General features: G+C 50.4%; 1 protein-coding gene across 3 annotated transcripts in view; it reads right to left on the minus strand.

Annotated features, from left to right (window-relative positions):
• Nucleotides 1-17,465, minus strand: part of ADCY3 (adenylate cyclase 3) — a 75,676-nt gene extending 58,211 nt beyond the window's left edge. For 2 of the 3 annotated variants that reach the window (XM_019712741.2, XM_019712740.2), the window contains exons 1-2: nt 16,410-17,465; nt 15,081-15,931 (exon numbers count right to left, since the gene is read on the minus strand). In XM_019712741.2, the coding sequence (XP_019568300.2) occupies nt 15,081-15,755 (675 nt within the window). In that variant the 5' untranslated portion in view covers nt 15,756-15,931; nt 16,410-17,465. The remainder of the gene's footprint in view (nt 1-15,080; nt 15,932-16,409) is intronic. The other variant, XM_074331762.1, reaches the window with a different exon arrangement.

The following is a 17,465-nucleotide window of genomic DNA, read 5'->3' on the forward strand; positions in this document are numbered from 1 at the left end:
ATATAATAATAGTAACACTTGCACATGAATGGGGCGTTGAGGTTTACAAAGGTGTTTTCACTCATTGTCTCATCCGTTACCACAACCCAGTAAGAGCTGGCACCATCATCGTCATGGCAGCCCTAGGAGGCAAGCACTATTCTACTTAGAAGCTTAGTTACGAAGGACAGAGAGGGCTAAGCATCTGGACCAAGATTACAGAACTGGCGAGTGGCAGATCCAGCCTCGGAACCCAGCACCTGTTCCTGCATCTGACTCTTACTCTCCAGGTGACATGCCCTCTATCCTCCGTGCCTATGGAGGAAGAAACCAAATTCGGCGAGATCAAATGGTTTGCCCAGCACCCACAGAAGGGCTGAATTTGAACTCAACTCCTATTCACTGACAAAAAAAACACACGACAAAACAAGTAAAATCAGAAACACAAAGAATGTCAGCACTTGACAGGGATGTGGATAAATGAAGCCCCAGCCCTCCAACAGAGGCCCAGTGGGGTTCACTGCATCGCCCAGAGCTCTGGGCATCCAGCCCCTGGCCTGGCTTCCTGACTCTCGGCCTCCTTCTTCACAACTACCACCCTCTCTCCTCTGCCCTGCGAGCTGACGTGTGTGATTCGGATACCTTTGAGACTCCCAATGAATAAACCACTCACTTGGGACCAGATCTAATGGCAACACTCCACTCTGGGTCGGGATGCTGCTGTCCACGCTGCTGCCTCTACCATCAGACTGCTGGGCAGGGCTGTGCCTGTGCTTCCTGCTCAATGGTACATGAAAGAGTCCTTTTGGAGGCTGGCAGGAGCAGCTGGCCTCCATCTGGCTCTTGCTCAGCCGCACATGCGAGGTCACCAGCACAGACCTCGAGTGGGACCTCCTAGCTGAAGGAGGAAATGGCTGCAGGTGCACTTCACCACCTGAGAGGGAAACTGGTTACCAGAGGAATGTGCAGACCTTAGCACTGAGAGGTTTGTTTCACTGATTTGCGTAAAGTTACATAAATCATCTTCAAACCTAAATGTGCATATATTCACATATATATATGCAAATTCATTGAAAGTTCTCTAAAAGTATACACACCAAACACTTGGCAAGGGTTGCTTGGGGGAAGGGAAGCAGGAGAGGGAAGGTGGGAGGAGGGCTTTCATTTTCATTCCTTATACTCCTGCCTCGGTTGAATGATATCTTACAACAAGCAGTTGCATGAAGAAAAACCAGCCTTCCTATTGATCTGCAGAAAGGGGCCCAATGTTAACAGTAGGTATCCTCAAGGGCTAATACTATGGGTAATATAGCTCCATATTATTTGGTATTTTAAAGGCTTTCCATAATAAACACATTTGTTATTTTACATTAGATTGAACCATATGAAATGAAATGGCCATTTTTGGCAAATTGAAGTTGGTTGAATACTGGTGATTTAATGTGATTCAGCCTAACAATAATTCATGCATCAACATTCAGCAAATATTTATGGAGGAACTGATCTGTGCGTGGCCCATATCTAGATAATAATTCTTTGTTTGTTTGTTAAGAAAGGACATAAAACAAGCTGGGCCTCCCTTGTAGGCAGGACCCCACGTACTCGTCTCTGTATCCCCAGCACCCCACAACTTGTGCAAACATGAGTCCAGGGCCATTCGAGTTTGGCTGAATGAAAAGATACATTAATAAATTAATGGAAGGTAGATGTCCATCAAGAGGCATACAAATGAAACTACACATTTTAAGTAATCAACAACAAATACAGCACCCCTGCAAGAAAGGAAGAGAGCAGACCAAGAAGGGGATGTGTCAGACTCCAGTTAACTTGATAACTGTGTTGATCTCGGCTGCTCTGGCAGGGCGACAGGAACAGAGAAGCAAAGGGGAAGGGGGGCGACATTGGGTGTGCAGGCTGTGGGAGAACACGGCATGGTCAGCACAGTTCAGGAAGGCAAACACAACCTCCAGCCACGAGCAGCAGTTTCTGGCTAAATGGTCCCCGAGAAAGGCTCTTCTGCTTCACCCCACTGCCTTAAATAGCACATCCTGCCAGGTCAGGGAACACTCCATCAGTCTCCACAGAGCTGACCTGCCACCTAGGCAGCAGTGGGTTTCTCTATATTAACTTGAGTTTTTATGCTGACTCTAATTCTTTCATGAAGGATATCTCAACTTTCCAGGAGTGGAAGCCACCCACCCTACCAAATCTTAAATTAGAGCTATAGAATTTATACCTCGCGTATTTGTGTCTGCAACAAGGCAGGATGGACAGAGTTCCTAGAGCAGAAGGGGGAAATGCATGTAACTCAGAAAAGGCACTGCTGTCCTGGGGCATCATCATGTTTCAGTTTGCAGCCAGCAAAGTACCCAGGATGATGTGAGCTCCAGACCTCACGTTTCCTGAGGACTTCTTGAAAAAATGAGATGGTTTAGGCTAAAGAGGAGAGGAAGGGAGAGTAAGATGGCTAAATTCAAGGAAGAGCTGCTGGATAGAAAACAAGAGGGAGGTGTGTGTTACTTCCTCTGGATAAACAAGAACCAGTAATGGACGCTCAGAGGGAGCAGGATGGGGCAGGAGCACAGCACAGCTCTGAAGCTCTCCAAATTGATATTCCAGATCAGCACCTCCCACCCTCTGTAAAACCTACTGACCTTACACGCACAGCTCACAGGATCCTCTCTGGAACCCCCCTGAAGTTCTGTTCCAACTTTCGGAGTCTCTCCCAAGATCAGATGTGTTTCGTCACAAACCTGCTCATGTCAACTGTTTTTTGGTATTGCGTTTACATAATTTAAGTAAACAGAACCTAAACAGATGAAATATGAGTGTGAAAGGAAGTTGATATTTCTAAGGCAAGTAAAGTGAATTATGTTGGACACTTCTGGTAAATGTGAGTAGCTGAAAGAAATTGCTGATGAAATGGAAATGGATGAGACAACAATAAAAATTTGGCCAAAAAGAAAAATGTCATAAAAATCTAGGCTTCTGTATCCAGATTATTTCCACGTGACTTTGAATTCTCCCTCCACTTGAAGGGAACTGGAAATTATAGACAACACATCCTAGCTACAAATGAAGGCTACAAAATACACCGGTGAGGGCACCCAGTTGCAAAGAAAAGATCTTTCCCTTCAACAAAAGATGAGCAAGCGACTATACAAATAAATGTTTCCAACTAAAATACGTTATTTTCAATATATATAAATTATATACGTTTGTGCAATTTTTGGTGTGATTCCTGGATTTTACTGTTTTAAAAAAATCTACTTTCTTGATTTCCTGTTTACATACAATAAAAAGCACCTATTTAAAGTGTGTATTTTAATGAGTGTTGGCAAATTTATCCAGCTGTGTGATTACACCCCACAATATGGAACACTTCTGTCACTTTGTACCTTTACAAGCCCCCCCACACCCCCACCCCACAGAGTGTCTGAGATATCATAGCTCTTGCCACACTTGTTGAGGCCATCTGTTGACCACCATCCAGCATTTGTTTTTTTTAATTCCCTTTTTTTCACATCCAGTAAAATTCATTCTTTTCGGTATATTGTTCTGTGCGCTTTGACAGACTGTCCCATGACCACCGTCACTATCATTCAACTGTTTGCATTCACTGTTTGCAATCTCATCAGATAAAAGGACTTTCACCGCATGTGGATCTGGGAGACTTGGACTCGAGACCCGCCCACCTGTATTTTCACTATGTGACCCCACCACTTCATTACCTGCCCCATGTCCCTTCTCTGCTTTCTTATCTATAAAATGCCACAGAAATGTCCTTTCACAGCAAAGGCCTGAGGACCAAATGACGTGACATAGATAAGAAGTACTGTAAAGACCTATGTCAATGTTCTTTGTAACTAGTTTGGACAGTCTTCAGACCAGTTAGGTTGTTCTGAAGAAACGTGAGTTCCCCATCCCTAGGGACATGGAGACAAAGGCTAGAGGACGTGCGCGGTCCCACCGAAGGGCTCTGGCACTGCCTGCAAGGTGGACTGTGAGCTCCGTGTCCTTCCCCCCCCTAAATCCAGTCATGAGAGTCATGAGGGGTACGTCACGAACCCGTGGTCCTCTTGATTTGCAATAAAGAAACATGTTCCACACAGCTCTGGGCTTTGACGGATGGGAAGAGACATTTGGCAGTCCTCCAGTCCAGTCATTCCAGAGATTCTCTCACCGTGTCTGTCACTCCACCTGCCATCTACTCGTAATTCACTCCTCCCAAAAATAGGGAATAAAGAAAAAGATTAAGTGAAAAGCCACTGCCATGATGAAAACAAAAAGAAACAAACAAAACAAACCTGCACCAAAAGTACAGTATTCTTTGTCCTCATAGGGAAAACTTCATCTCTGTAACATTTATAAGGCAACAATAACAAAAAAATGATGGTCCAACAAAAAAAAGGGGTGGCGGGATGAGCGTGAGACAACCCAATCAAGGTGCACTCCGACCACCTGGAACCTGGAGCTGCTCTTCCCTCCCAGGGATTGACCCAGGCTTTTCTAAAACTCCTCTTCATCACAGCCAATAATAATGACAATGACAATGCCCGCCAGAGCAACAGGCATTTCTAGTGCCAGCTGCGTATCAGGCCCTGCACGACAGGCCATGTACATCCGCTGGTACATTTCATCACTGCCCTAACCCAGTGATGAAGGTATCACTGGTCATTTCACAGAGGCAGACACTAGACCGAGAGATTAAATAACGTCCCAAAGATCTCACAGCTGCTAAATGAGGAGCCAAGAGAATCCACATCAAATCACAGATTCCCAAAGCAGAAAGCCCACCTGTGGGTCAGGCTCTCGAGGACCCTAAGTTTATAACTGTAGAGGTCAGTGGGTCTGAGCCAAGATATGATGGAAGTGATAGGAAATGCTCCCTAAACACCCTACATTGGGCCCTTTACTAAAATTAAGAGGCAATGTCCCAAATTTGTCCTCAGAGATGCCAACATAATATTAACTACAATGCCAATTGGTGGGGGTGGGGGATTAATACTGTCTTCCAGAGTGCTTAATCCTGCACCAATGAAAGATAAACTGTAATCAAGTGTAGGCGTTTAGAAAAAAGAGAGCTGGAGAGTGAGAATTTGTGCCACTTTTCTAGCAATGTGAGGGAGGCTGTGTCTAGCTGACAAGAGTCGTCCAACACAAGGAAGTGAGAACGTGGGGCGTGGGGCGGTGGGGGTGGCTCCCAGCCCAGCCTGGGGTGATGACCCACCCTCACGCAATACCATGCAATGAGCTTGGCTCCCCTTCAGAAAATTACTGATCTGGTTTCTTAGGAATTTGTAGCAAATTTGTACCCAATAACAGATCTAATATTCCCTTCCCTGGGAGGGCGAAGGTCCACCTACCATCATTAGGTGGTGACCGAGCCTTGGGTTTATGGGTCAGTCTCTTAAGAATTGACCCGTGGGGATCAATTCTCCAGAGCCCCGTCCCCTTGGGTGAAAAACTCAGCCTTCCCTGGGCAGCCGAGGAACCCACCAAGGAGCTCACACTGCCAGATTTGACTCAGCTGGCACCAAGTTACATTCATGGGGGCTCGTCTTGAAATGACATGTGAACAACAAACCACAATCACAGGACTCTTGCCAAGTTCAAATCCAGTCCACTTACATTGGGGCTTTGAATGGGGGCAAAAGGGATAAAGGGGTGGGATTTGTTTTGAAACACGTCATTTTCTTTTCTGTTTACAACAAAGAAAATGTTCTCAAAGAGAGAAAAGGGAAAAGGCAAGAAAAGGTTTCATTACTAATCAAAGCAAATTTCTTAGGAACCACAAGAAGGGTTTTCTCTGGAAGAAACAGATGAAAGAAAACATAAGCAGAAAAAAGAAGAAGCATCAGACATAAAATGGTCAGGAGGGGAAAGGAGAGAGGCAATGGGCCTGCTGGTATTATATATAAATCAGTAAATAAAATATAAATGATAAATTAAGAGTAACCAAATGCCCTACAGAAAAGGGACAGTTAAGTTAATTATAGTACATTTAGCCAACATCATAATATGCAGCCATTAAAATTGATTCTTGTAAAGATTAATTTAAAATACAAAAAAGTCTGTGCTACAAAGCTAGCTAAGGAAAGCAGGGGTAACGTGCATAGCTATGTAAAAATTTCCATATGAAAAGCTAGAAAGAACAAGCAAAAAAAAATTGATTAAGATAGGATTACAATACATTTCTCTTGTTTCCAAAGTTTCTGCAGTATTATAAAGCACTTTATAATAGAAAAATTTCTTTAAAATAATGCTTTCACAGTGAGAAGAAAAGAGCCAGTTGGTTACACAGAAAAGAAATGAACAAAAGAATAATAACCCTGGTCTGATTCATTCACAGATCAAAGATCAGAGATGGTTTGTCAAGATTAAGCGCAATAAAGATAACTAGCATTTGCACGGTGTTTTATAGTTTGTAAAGTGCCTCTCTATCCACCCCTCTCCCACCAGCTAACAAAGTAACACGGCTGTGCCCTTGTTTGCCTGGTACAACACTGAGAAGCCAGCCTCCCGCCTAACGCCCTGGCCCCACCTCACTTCCACTTGTCAAGTTTCCCAAACGCAAGAGAACCAACCAGTGGTGCAAACACCATCGGACAGGGGCTCCCTCTTGCTCTGTCCACCCATCACAGGCCACTTGGGACAAGCAGGAGCCTGGGCAGGAAGTAGACGCAGGGATCGGGCATGGACACTCCATGCTAGGGACCCTACCACCACTGGTGCTGGGTCCTGAGCCCCGCTCTTCCCTCTTGATTCGATGCATTCTCCCTGGGCAACCCTTCATCCTTGCTACGGTTTGGGTGCCACTTAAACGCTAATGATTCCCAAATCTGAACTTGAGACTTCTCTTCTAAGCTCTGGATCTTGAGCCCAGGTCCTGGCATAGAGAAGGTGTTCAATAATTATCCACTGAAGAACCTGATAGCCCCACTTGGATGTCCCACGGGCACCTCAGACGGAACTCGTCTTCTCCATCCTCTGTGTCCATCTTGGTGGACAGCTCTTCTGGGGTCCTGCGTGGATGACTTCAGTAGCTTGCCAATCAGTCTTGGCTTCACTCAAGTCCCCCAGAATCATTCTTCTAAATGTAAATCAGATCTCATCTGTCCACTGCTTATAGTCTTTCGATGGAGCCCAAATTTCATCATCATAGGAATAAAGCCCAAATTTCTTAGCCCTTCTGCTATCTGGCTTCCCTACACCTTCACTCTCCAGCTCCTGCCACCCATTCATGCTCCTGTTACACAGTAATTCTCACCAGTCCCAAGTAAGTGAGACCCTCCTATGACTCTAACCAGAAAGGCCCGTTCTCACTGCTGGCCAGCTCCTACTCATCCTTCAAAGCCCAACTCAAGGACCAGCTCTTTGGAAGCCTTCCTCTGTTTCCAAAGGCAGGCCCTCTCTCACTAGCAAGACATGTACCACAATCTGTGAGTTCCTCGAAGGCAAGGGCTGAGTTTTACTCATCCTTTTATACCCCGCCTAGAACAATGCTGCAGCCCTGACAAAATGACTGATAGGCAATGGAGGGAACGACCTGTCGTCTCCTTAGACTAGAGGAACAAGTGGGGCAGGTGGGACGGTGAGAGCTCCAAGTCTGCTCTGCTCAGCCATTCTTCTGTGTAATCTTATGCAAATCATTTTTGCCCAAGGAGGAGATTAGAATTTGGCCAACAGGATATCAGTGACTCACTTTCTGTTGCTGATTTATCCCTAGACCAGAAAGTGGTGAAAGAAATATTGATTAGCATCCTTGAAGAGTCATATAAATCTTGCTTTAAAAAAACATTCTCAAATTACTTGGATTAACACCAGAACAGTTCCCGTAGCCTGGGTCTAGCCAAAATGTATCAAGCTCTCAATGAGTGTTGGTGAGGAAGGAAACAAAGGTAAAAGAAGAGTAAGGATGTATATATTCAACAAACATTTACAGAACGATGGCCATGACCAAGGCACTGTCAGGGGCTGCAAAGGAATTCCACTACGGGTCTCAATCTCTCCTCGAGGCAATGACAACCTGCTAAGAAAGACAAATTCAAAATTTTTGAAAGACATACAGGAGCAAATACCCACCTGGGAAAGGAATACAAATGTCAGAGCCAAGCTGTCTGTACAGCTAATGTGTGGAGAGAAAGGGCCAGGATGGGTGCCGGGGTTGTGATCAGAGGCAGGACAGCTTCCCCATACCCTGGTACAGTGCTCTGGACCAAGGCGGTATGCATGTTTGAAAAGCTGAGAAGGAATTCTCATGAACGCAAGGCAATGGCCACAGATGAACGGCAAGCCATCGCCTTTTTATGCAGCACAGTTTCTGAAACATTCCAAAAATCTTAGAAATGATGTACTGGCTCTCGTAGAAAATCAATACCCTCAGAAGTTATATACACCCTGCTCTGGCTCACACTTCTAACTTCTGAAGCATCCTGTGGTCACAGAGTTATTTTGAACCCCACCAGACTCTTGGCTTTCTTCAGTTCCTTCTCCCCCGCCTCCCTTATGTGTCCCTGGTTTAGTAGATGGCTGCCTTCCATTCCCTCCCTCCCTGAATGTACACATCACTCTCATATCAGGGTAGAAGCAATTTCCCCTTTTTGTGCACCTGGGTTAGCCTTGTGACTTGCTTTGCCCAACTCTGATGGGTCCCCAGACACCACCATGCTGTGAGCCCAAGCTAACCACTTGGAAAAGTCATGTAAGGCCGAGGCTCCAGACATGTAAGGCCTTCTTAGAACTTGCCAGCACAGCTGTCAGCTGAACACTGGAGGCTGAATGAAATAGTCTAGGCAGCCAAGTGAGTGACCCCAGCCAGGGTCATGTAAAGCAGAAAACCTGCCCAGCTGAGCACAGTCAACCCACAGAATCACAAGATATTTGTTATTGTTTTAAGCCACTAAGTTTCGAGGTTATTACACAGCAATGCACAACTGAAACACATGGTAAATGACTGAATATCTATGCAAGTAAGGCCATTGAGAAATGAGCCATCCACATCAGTGAGTTTCCTCAAGAGCCAAAATACAATCCTTATCTGTCCAAAGTTGTTTTCATCCATTTCTGATAAAAATGCTTTTAGAATGCAACACTATGTCCCACTTTATACTAAATGTAATCTAACATTTTTTTTGATGAGTGGGTCATCATTATGGACATCAGTTACTACAGCGTCCTGTAATGATGCCTCCTATAGCCACAGATGTATAGGGGCCGTTGGTTGCAACACTAAACCCCCAGACAGTGTGCTCCTTGATCAATGGGAATAGGTCTGCCCCTAGAAACACCACCGCATCCCCCAAGCTGCTCTTTCTAATAGTTATGCGCTCAAAGACCAAAGACCCAATCTGGTTGGAACTGTATCTCAATGGTCTCTGAGGGAAGATCGAAGGCGTTCTTTCATGACTGCAGAAGAGAAGAACTCTGGGATCCCAGTGACCTAGGTTCCAATCCTGCTCCATCAGCTCTTAGATATATGGCCCTGGATGCGCCACTGCACTCATCACACATTTCAGTTTCCCCCATCTGTAAAATAAAAATAATGTCTACCTCTGGCTGGGAGATACTCGACTGAAACACAGCAAGAGCTCAGTAAATGCGGGCACCCTGTCTACACTCCACGTGGGTTGGGTGTTACCTCTGAGCACACATCCGAATGCTGGGAGGATTGTACCCATGGAAGTCTATCATCAAGAATGTGCATGTTCCTGGGCCGGCCCGGTGGCTCAAGCGGTTGGAGCTCCGTGCTCCTAACTCCGAAGGCTGCCGGTTGGATTCCCACATGGGTCAGTGGTCTCTCAACCACAAGGTTGCCAGTTCGCTTCTTCGAGTCCCGCAAGGGATGGTGCGCAGCGCCCCCTGTAACTAAGATTGAACGCGGCACCTTGAGCTGAGCTGCCGCTGAGCTCCCCGATGGCTCAGTTGGTTGGAGCGTGTCCTCTCAACCACAAGGTTGCCGGTTTGACTCCTGCAAAGGATGGTGGGTTGTGCCCCCTGCAACTAGCAATGGCAACTGGACCTGGAGCTAAGCTGCGCCCTCCACAACTAACTTGTTGAAAGAACAACAACTTGACTTGAAAAAAAATCCTGGAAGTACACACTGTTCCCCAATAAAGTCCTGTTCCCCTTCCCCAACAAAATCTTTTTAAAAAAATGAAAATTTCTAAAAAAAAAAAGTGTGCATGTTCCTGAGAGGAGAGCTGAGGACGGGGGGTCATGAATGTTTATTCAGGATTGGGGCATCCATTCCGAGCAGGTGGGATTCACTGTACGTTTGTGAAGAAATTGCAGAACAAGAATAACCTTGCTGTCCTAGCAATTTTGTCTCATGGAGAATTTACCAGGGCTGCTGGGCAGACAATGCAAGGGTGTGTGTGTGTGTGTGTGTGTGTGTGTGTGTGTGTACATACATGTAACCACAAAGCATACCTTGGAGCTCAGGAGGGAGGCTTGAGGGGGCAAGGGGACACCCCCACACACAATGGAGACTGGTGTCTAGACCTGGCCCCACTGGCCCAGCCCTGGGCTTCGGTTTCCTCTCCAGAAAAACCAAGCTGATGATAAAGTGCTGATTTAACGTAATAAACACGAAGACTGATGCTCACAGCAAAATGTCAGTGAAATAATGTGGGTGGAAAGGTGGGACCTAAACTGTATATGCACAGTGATGACGAACTGGGAAACCTGTTTACACATAGATAAGGATCAGAAAAGGCCACAGAGAAACACGACAGGGGAAAGGACTGGGGGTGGTGGTGACTTTCTGCAAAGCTGTTTACATGTTCGATAATCGACTATTCTTCCTCCTAGGCAGCTGAATTTGACGGCCCTCCTATGCATTTCCTTAACAAGCCCCTCTGCACACTGACCATGGAAGGATGACCCCTTCTGTCCCTCCCTGGGACAATGGCAGAGCCCAAGGCCAGACAGCCAAGACCAGGCTGGATATGCCTCCTCCCATCCCGAGGCCTGCACACCTCTCCCACCTTGACTGCCTCTTGCTGCTCAGAGCCCCTGGCTGCTGTCTTCCTGCCCACCCCCCAGCTCCTATTCCAACTCCCCCCGTGTCTCATGAACTCCCAGCCATGTTCCCACAAGGAACATTCTGTCACGGACGTCCCTCTCCTTGCGTCCAATTCCCAGGAGGAGAGAGAGGGGTACGTCCTAGGATACTTTGACACCCCACCACCACCTCTTGACACAGTCTCAACACTGCTTAGCAAAGACATTTGCAGGCAGCCAGAGAAGCAGGAGGGAGCCTAGCAGCCTGGGTTCCAGACAAAGGGAGGCTTTTGGGGAAACCCCCCCGTGCCCCCCCCACCATCCCACTTCTCACTCACCAGTGACCCTCCCCAGTTATCTAGCCACTCTACCTCCTCTCAACTTCCCTGAGCCTCAGTTTCCCATCTATAAAATGGAACCAGTAACATCCAGGCTTAATTGGGACAGTGGGTATAGAACCTTAACTCCAGCCTGCACGCAGGGGGTCTGCAGCGTTGGCTCCCCCTCACACCTGCCCGACTGCAGCTGCCGCCAGCCCCTCAGAGCAGAATGTTCATTCACTGGGTGAACGGTTTGCTATGTAATTTGTAGGTGGGAAAGGAGTTACACCTCCACGGCTCCAGCACATTCTAATTTGTGAATAAAGGTCTAAACAAGCTATTAATTCCATGAGAGAATTTTGCTCCCAACTAGCCTTTCTGCTATGAAATGAAGCTATATTTTTCAGGGTTTCTTTACCCCTAACTTGCCACAGACTCACTCCTTAACGACCCTGTCAGAAGCTAACAGGTGTATGTGGGCGCCCGTGAATGTCTCAGGAACAGCCGGGAGCCACAGGAACGTCCCGCACCATCTCAGCTGCATTTTCTCCCCACCCCACCTTCCCCTTCACCCTCAGCCAGCAGCTGCTGCTTGGTCCTGCTCTCAATCCCCTCTGCTTCATCAATTTGGGGTAGTAAAGGGCAAGTTGTGCCCTAACAGGTCTGGTGGTTCCAGGGCTCAGGCAAGCGGAGGGAGGTGAGAAAACCCTGCCAGCTGCCGCTCGCTCCTCCTGTCCCCCCATTACCCCAGCACCCCAGCCCCATGCCACGCTCTCTTCCCCCCCAGCCTCCTACCAGCATCATCTAACCCCTTCATTCCCAGACCCCGCAGGCTGCGAGGCCCAAACCTGTTGCTCAGTAATATTTACTCATTCACTAACAAACGAAGCCCCAGCAACACCCCAATCCGACATCCCTTGACTCCACCTGCTCTACCTGTGGGCACCCACCTGCCTGCCTCCCATGAGAAAAGCCCGGGAAAGGCTATACGGCTTTCTGACATGTCAGGCTGTCCGGAGGCCTGTACTCCTTCTGTCTTTCCCACACGGAGCCAAGTATGGGTTGCGGGGGGTGCAAGGAGGGGAAGGTGCAGAGGAAGACGAGTTGGGCACTGGAAATGTTGGGCTTCTTCAGTGCTGCCAGTGACAGTGGCAACAAAAGCACTCACAAGCCCCCTAAATTCAGTGTCTGCTTCTAACTGTCAAACTGAGTTCATCCCTTACTGAGCCAGGAGGGAGTCCCTGGCTGGAGCTAACAGGTGTTGGAAGAAGAGAAGGAAAAGGGGAGTCTACAGGCAGGAGAAAGAAAAGAAAGGAGGAGTTGTGGTCTGGAGAAACCTGGTATTACCCAGATTGGGGGAGGGTCTGGCTCCCCAGTGCTCACATCCCTGTCCTCCAGGCCCTACCCCCTCATATCCTTGATAGCGCCCCCATCCCATGGGGTAACATGGGCCCAGAAGAGCAGCCGGCAGGTGAGTGACACTCTATGGCTGCGGGAGCTGTATCACGGGGTTCTCCCCACAGCAACGCAGGGCCACACAGCCGATGTTCAACATCCTTCAGTCCCTAGGGCCAAGTAGACAAACGCTAGTGAAAAGCCAGGGGTTGAGGGAGAGCTGGTCCTTCCTGCACAGGTGTCTGAGAGCCCCAGAGGTCCCCAGGACACATTTTGATTCAAGGGCAAAGAAAACGATGCCACCCACCCCCGCTTTCCACTGTACTCATAGAGACCAAAGCAGGGACATCGTGACTTAAGGAAGACTTTGGTGGGTGGGCCTGGGAACCCAGGCATCTTTGAAAGTCACACTAGACCCAAACTAGTGACTGAGAAACTTCTGGAACACAGCCCACTGAAATCGCCTTCACTCCCAAAGCCACATCCAGGGCAATGCTTCCATGTCAAGGCCGTGCTCTCTTGGGACGTGCTCTCTTGGGCTAACATTGTTATTCTTTTTTTTTCTTGATTTACTTATTTTTCTATCTTTTTTCTGTTTCCTCATCTGTTTGGGTGTTTGTTTCTTAGCAACGCCCAAAGGAAAGCAGCAATCATGGGTTCATCCTCTGGGCTCCAAAGGGGAGAATTTCTGTTTTGCTCCCGGGATGGACAGAAAGCATATGGGAAACTCATGCAGTCCAGAGGCCCCAGTGGAGAGGAAAGAACCAGAAGAGACTTTGGTAGAAGGTAACTGTTCCGAGTTTGATCACGGGCCCCAGATCCTGCCAGGCCCACCTGCCTATTTGCCCCCAAGCTTCCTACTGATTCCTAACAGGAATGATTCTCGCCATTCTTCCCCAGACAGCTTCCAGCAGGGGCCTCAACAGGCAGAGGCACAAGCTTAAGTCACCACCCCGGAAGTCATGACAGTAATGGCAGGTTGTCACCTTACATGAACACAGCACTGGGCGAAAAATAAAGAGACCTGTTGCTGTGCCTGCATGAACGCATATGCAGCTGCAGAATCGAGAGGCACAGAGCTTCCATTAGAGGACACTGCATGAGCCATGAGAAATAGGAAGAATCCTGGTCTAAGAACCAGGAAAAAGTTAAAAAAAAAAAAAAGAGAGAGAAAAACCTATGTTTTCCTCTAACCAAGTAGGAGGCAATAGGAAATCTGGCCCCACAGGGTTCTTGCATCAACCACCAATGGCATTGCTGGGCACCTAGAGACTCAGCTCCCAATCCCCGGAGACAACAATAATGGTTTTGGCTGAGATGGAGGCAGCAGTGTGACGTAGGAGAACGTGTACTAGAACTGGAATTGAGAAATGGACACTCCAGCCACATGACTGCCATAACTAGCTGTGTGGCCTTGAGCAGGTCACTTTCCGTCTCATGCACAAATAAGGAGGAAGCAGGCAGGACGCATGACTGGAGTTCATTGACTCTAAGACCTGCGGAGTCCCCCAGATGGGTTATCAAATCAACTCAGAAGGCCTGAGAATCACATCTGCCGGCATCTGTGGCCTCTCAGCACCTAGCGGGGTCTTGGCACCCAGTGGAGCACAATACTGTCCCTTGGTTAAGGTGAGGATAAATTTCCACCCTTCCAGCAGAAGGCATCCTCCAGAACTAGCGGACCCTCTGCCACCATGGTCGGCACCACTGTTTCTGTCTGTGTCCCCACACCATGCCTTCTGCATTGAGAAGCACCCTCCAGTGGCTCAGGGCACCCTGAGCTCCCAGCAGCAGGCATGGATCCGTGACAATAGCACCTTCCCTTTCTACAGCCCTTCATGTTTTCCCAGGGCACTTTCACTCACATTTCCTTTGATCTTGACAACAACCACATCACAAAGGCAGGCAGACACTACCCCATTTGACAGAGTGGCACTGCGTCCACACATGTCAGCCACTTTTCAAAGCCAGCCTATGACAGAGTAGAGACCAGAAGCCAAGGGAGCCTCTTTCCCCACAAGAGGCAGAGGTCAACAAAAGGGAATGGCCAGGACAATGCTACCTCCACACCAGGCCTACGTGGGCCTTCCTGCCACCCACTTGGACTGCGCACAGGTGACAGGGTGGCCCTGAGGTCCAATGTCCTGACATCCTTCAGTCTCTAGAACCAAGCAGACAAACTCTAGTGAAAAGCCAGGGGTTGAGGGAGAGCTGGTCCTTCCTGCACAGGCAACTGAGAGCCCACGAGGCCCCCAGGACACATTCTGATTCAAGGGCAAAGAAAATAATGCCAACCCTCACTTTCAAAACAGGTACCAAACCACCTTTGTCTGTGAGCTGGTGGGAGGGGAAGCCACAGGGTGAAACCCAAGGCAGACTCACCTCTCTCAGCAATTGCATCCCCTTCAGCCCATCCTGCTGCTGCTGGGCCACGGTGACCCCCAAGACAAGTGTGTGCACAACACAGGAGACCGCAGAGATGACGACAATGGGACTGAGGCTGAGGGGCAGCGTGATGAAGAAGGAGAAGACAAAGAAGGCCTGCCAACCCACTGTGTCGCTGGCCGCGTGGGCATGGGCAAAGTTCAGTCCCAAGTAGGAGAAGACCTGGGCTGTTATCAGCAGCCACAGCAGGTAGGGCACCACTTTCCGGGTGACCCGGTTCGGGAGCAGCCCCTTTTTGCAGAGTAGGAAGAGGATGACATCCAACACCAGCCCGACGCCTGCCACCACGAGGGCAGCCAGCTTGTCGCTGGAGAAGACCACAGCGCACATCACCACCACATAGCAGTCGAAGAGGGCTGCGAATATCACCAGCACCAGCAGGGTCTCGTGGCGCTGCCTTTTGAAGTAGGTCTGGTACAGGTTCTCCAAGGACTCGGGCACAAACGTCAGCCGCATGAAGCGAGGCAGGCAGAGGCAGGACCCCGAGTTCCGCACAGAAATTTCATGGGTCCGGCCCACCCCGCGGTCAGGGTCAGAGGGCAGGCTGACGGAGTACTCGGCGGAGTACTCAGCTGAGTACTCAGGGTCGGAGAAGCCCTGGTTCCTCCGCATTCTGACTGGTGTCTGCTTCTACTGGCCCTGGACCAGTGAACCCGGAACAGTGGAAGGACTCTGGAATGGACCACCTACCAGGGCTCTCTGAGAGCGGGGGAAGGCTGAGGGCCGGCCACCTCGGGCAGGAACGCAGAGTGGGTCTCCAGGGCACAGGTAGCGCTGATCATCTGGAACTTAAAGGGCACGGCTGAGTAGAAGCACCTCTTCCTGCCTACCTGTGCTTTCTCCATCACCCTCCACCTACCCCTCATAAAAGAACCACTGCTGCTAGAGGCTCGGGAACCAGGGCCTTCTCCAGCCATCTGCATGCTCCCGCCACCACTGACCACACACACACTTCGTCTTGTCCATCCAAACACTCAGTTTCCTGTCTCTGGCTGGCCGAAGGGCCTGGCCCCTTTCCATCCTTCGCACCCCTGGTCTCTTTCTGTATCGTCTCTCCTCTCTCAGGCCCTGACTTCCTCACCTAAATCTCCTCCAGGCCGACGCCTGAGAAGCTGAAGATACAACGTGCCAGAGAGAAGCCGGAGTCATCCCGGGGATTCCTGAATCTTCCTTCTGTTTACTTCCTTTCCCACCCAGCCCTTGGTGACTCGGGCTCCCCACCTCGGGGCATTTTGTGCCCTCCGGAAGGCCGGCCCTTGCGCTTACCTGTGAGGGAACTCGGGAGCCTCGTGGTCCGGGCCGGTCCCCGCTCGGCTGCGGGGCCGGATCACGCGGGCGGGGCAGGAGGTTCAGCGCGCCCGGCGGCTGCTCTCCGCGAAGCCGCGCCTTCCCGCCAGCGCCATGGCCCCCGGCCGCAGCGCGATTCCCCTGCCGTCAGGCCCGGGATCCAGCCGGGAGAGGCGCAGGGCTGCCTCCAGTATCCACAGGCGCCCGGCCGCAGTAGGAAGGAGAAGGCGACAGGGACTGGAAAATTCGGGGTGCCCGCCCCTAGAGAGCAGCGGCTCGCCGGCCGGTGTGCGCGGCGTGGACGGACCCCTCCCTCTCGCCCCCGCAGTGGTCTCCGGGGCGGTGTCCTGGCTAGAGGCGCACCCGGGGCCCTCCCCGGCGGGAGCGCGGGCCGAGACCGGGGAAGCCCGCCAGCATCCTCTGATGCCCGCGCGCCGAGCGGAGCCAACCGAGTCCGGGCGCGGCGCGCTGCACTGTGAGTCCCTTCGCGGCGCTGGCGGCTCGGGGGCCACGCGCGCTCCAGGCCCCGGGAGGCGGGCGGCGCCCCTCCTTCCCTCCCTCCCTCCCCGCAGTCGCCGCCCTCTTGGCGAGCGCGTCCCAGAGTTGGGGAGGGTTGGGGGTGAGGCACCCCGCTCCAGGCCCCGGACCCGCGCGCGGAAGGGGGAGAAAGGCGAGCAGCGGCGCAGGGCGAGAGTTGGAGGGGCCCCGGTGGGCCTGCGCTCCAGCACCCTGCGGCTGGTTGGAGGCGGCTGCTGCGTGGTGGGCGGCGGGCAGAAAGGATGGGCAAATCAGCGCTTTCTCCCGGCAGGCCCGCTCTGGAAGGATAAAAGCCGGGTATGCGCCCTCCCGCAGGTGAGGCGCACTTGGGGCAACCCGGTCGTCCCCTCCTCCGCTGCGGCTTCCTTCCGGGCGCGTAGAGGCCCGGGCAGAGGTTTCGGGACCTCTCCCGGGCGGGGCGCGCAGGACCTGTGTCCCCGCCCACCCTGGCAGCCCAAACCCCGGAGCGCGGGGCCTGAGGTTTCCGCAGAGGAGCCA

The sequence above is a fragment of the Rhinolophus sinicus genome, linkage group LG05 (genome assembly GCF_036562045.2).
Source record: "Rhinolophus sinicus isolate RSC01 linkage group LG05, ASM3656204v1, whole genome shotgun sequence".
Taxonomy (NCBI): Eukaryota; Metazoa; Chordata; class Mammalia; order Chiroptera; family Rhinolophidae; genus Rhinolophus; species Rhinolophus sinicus.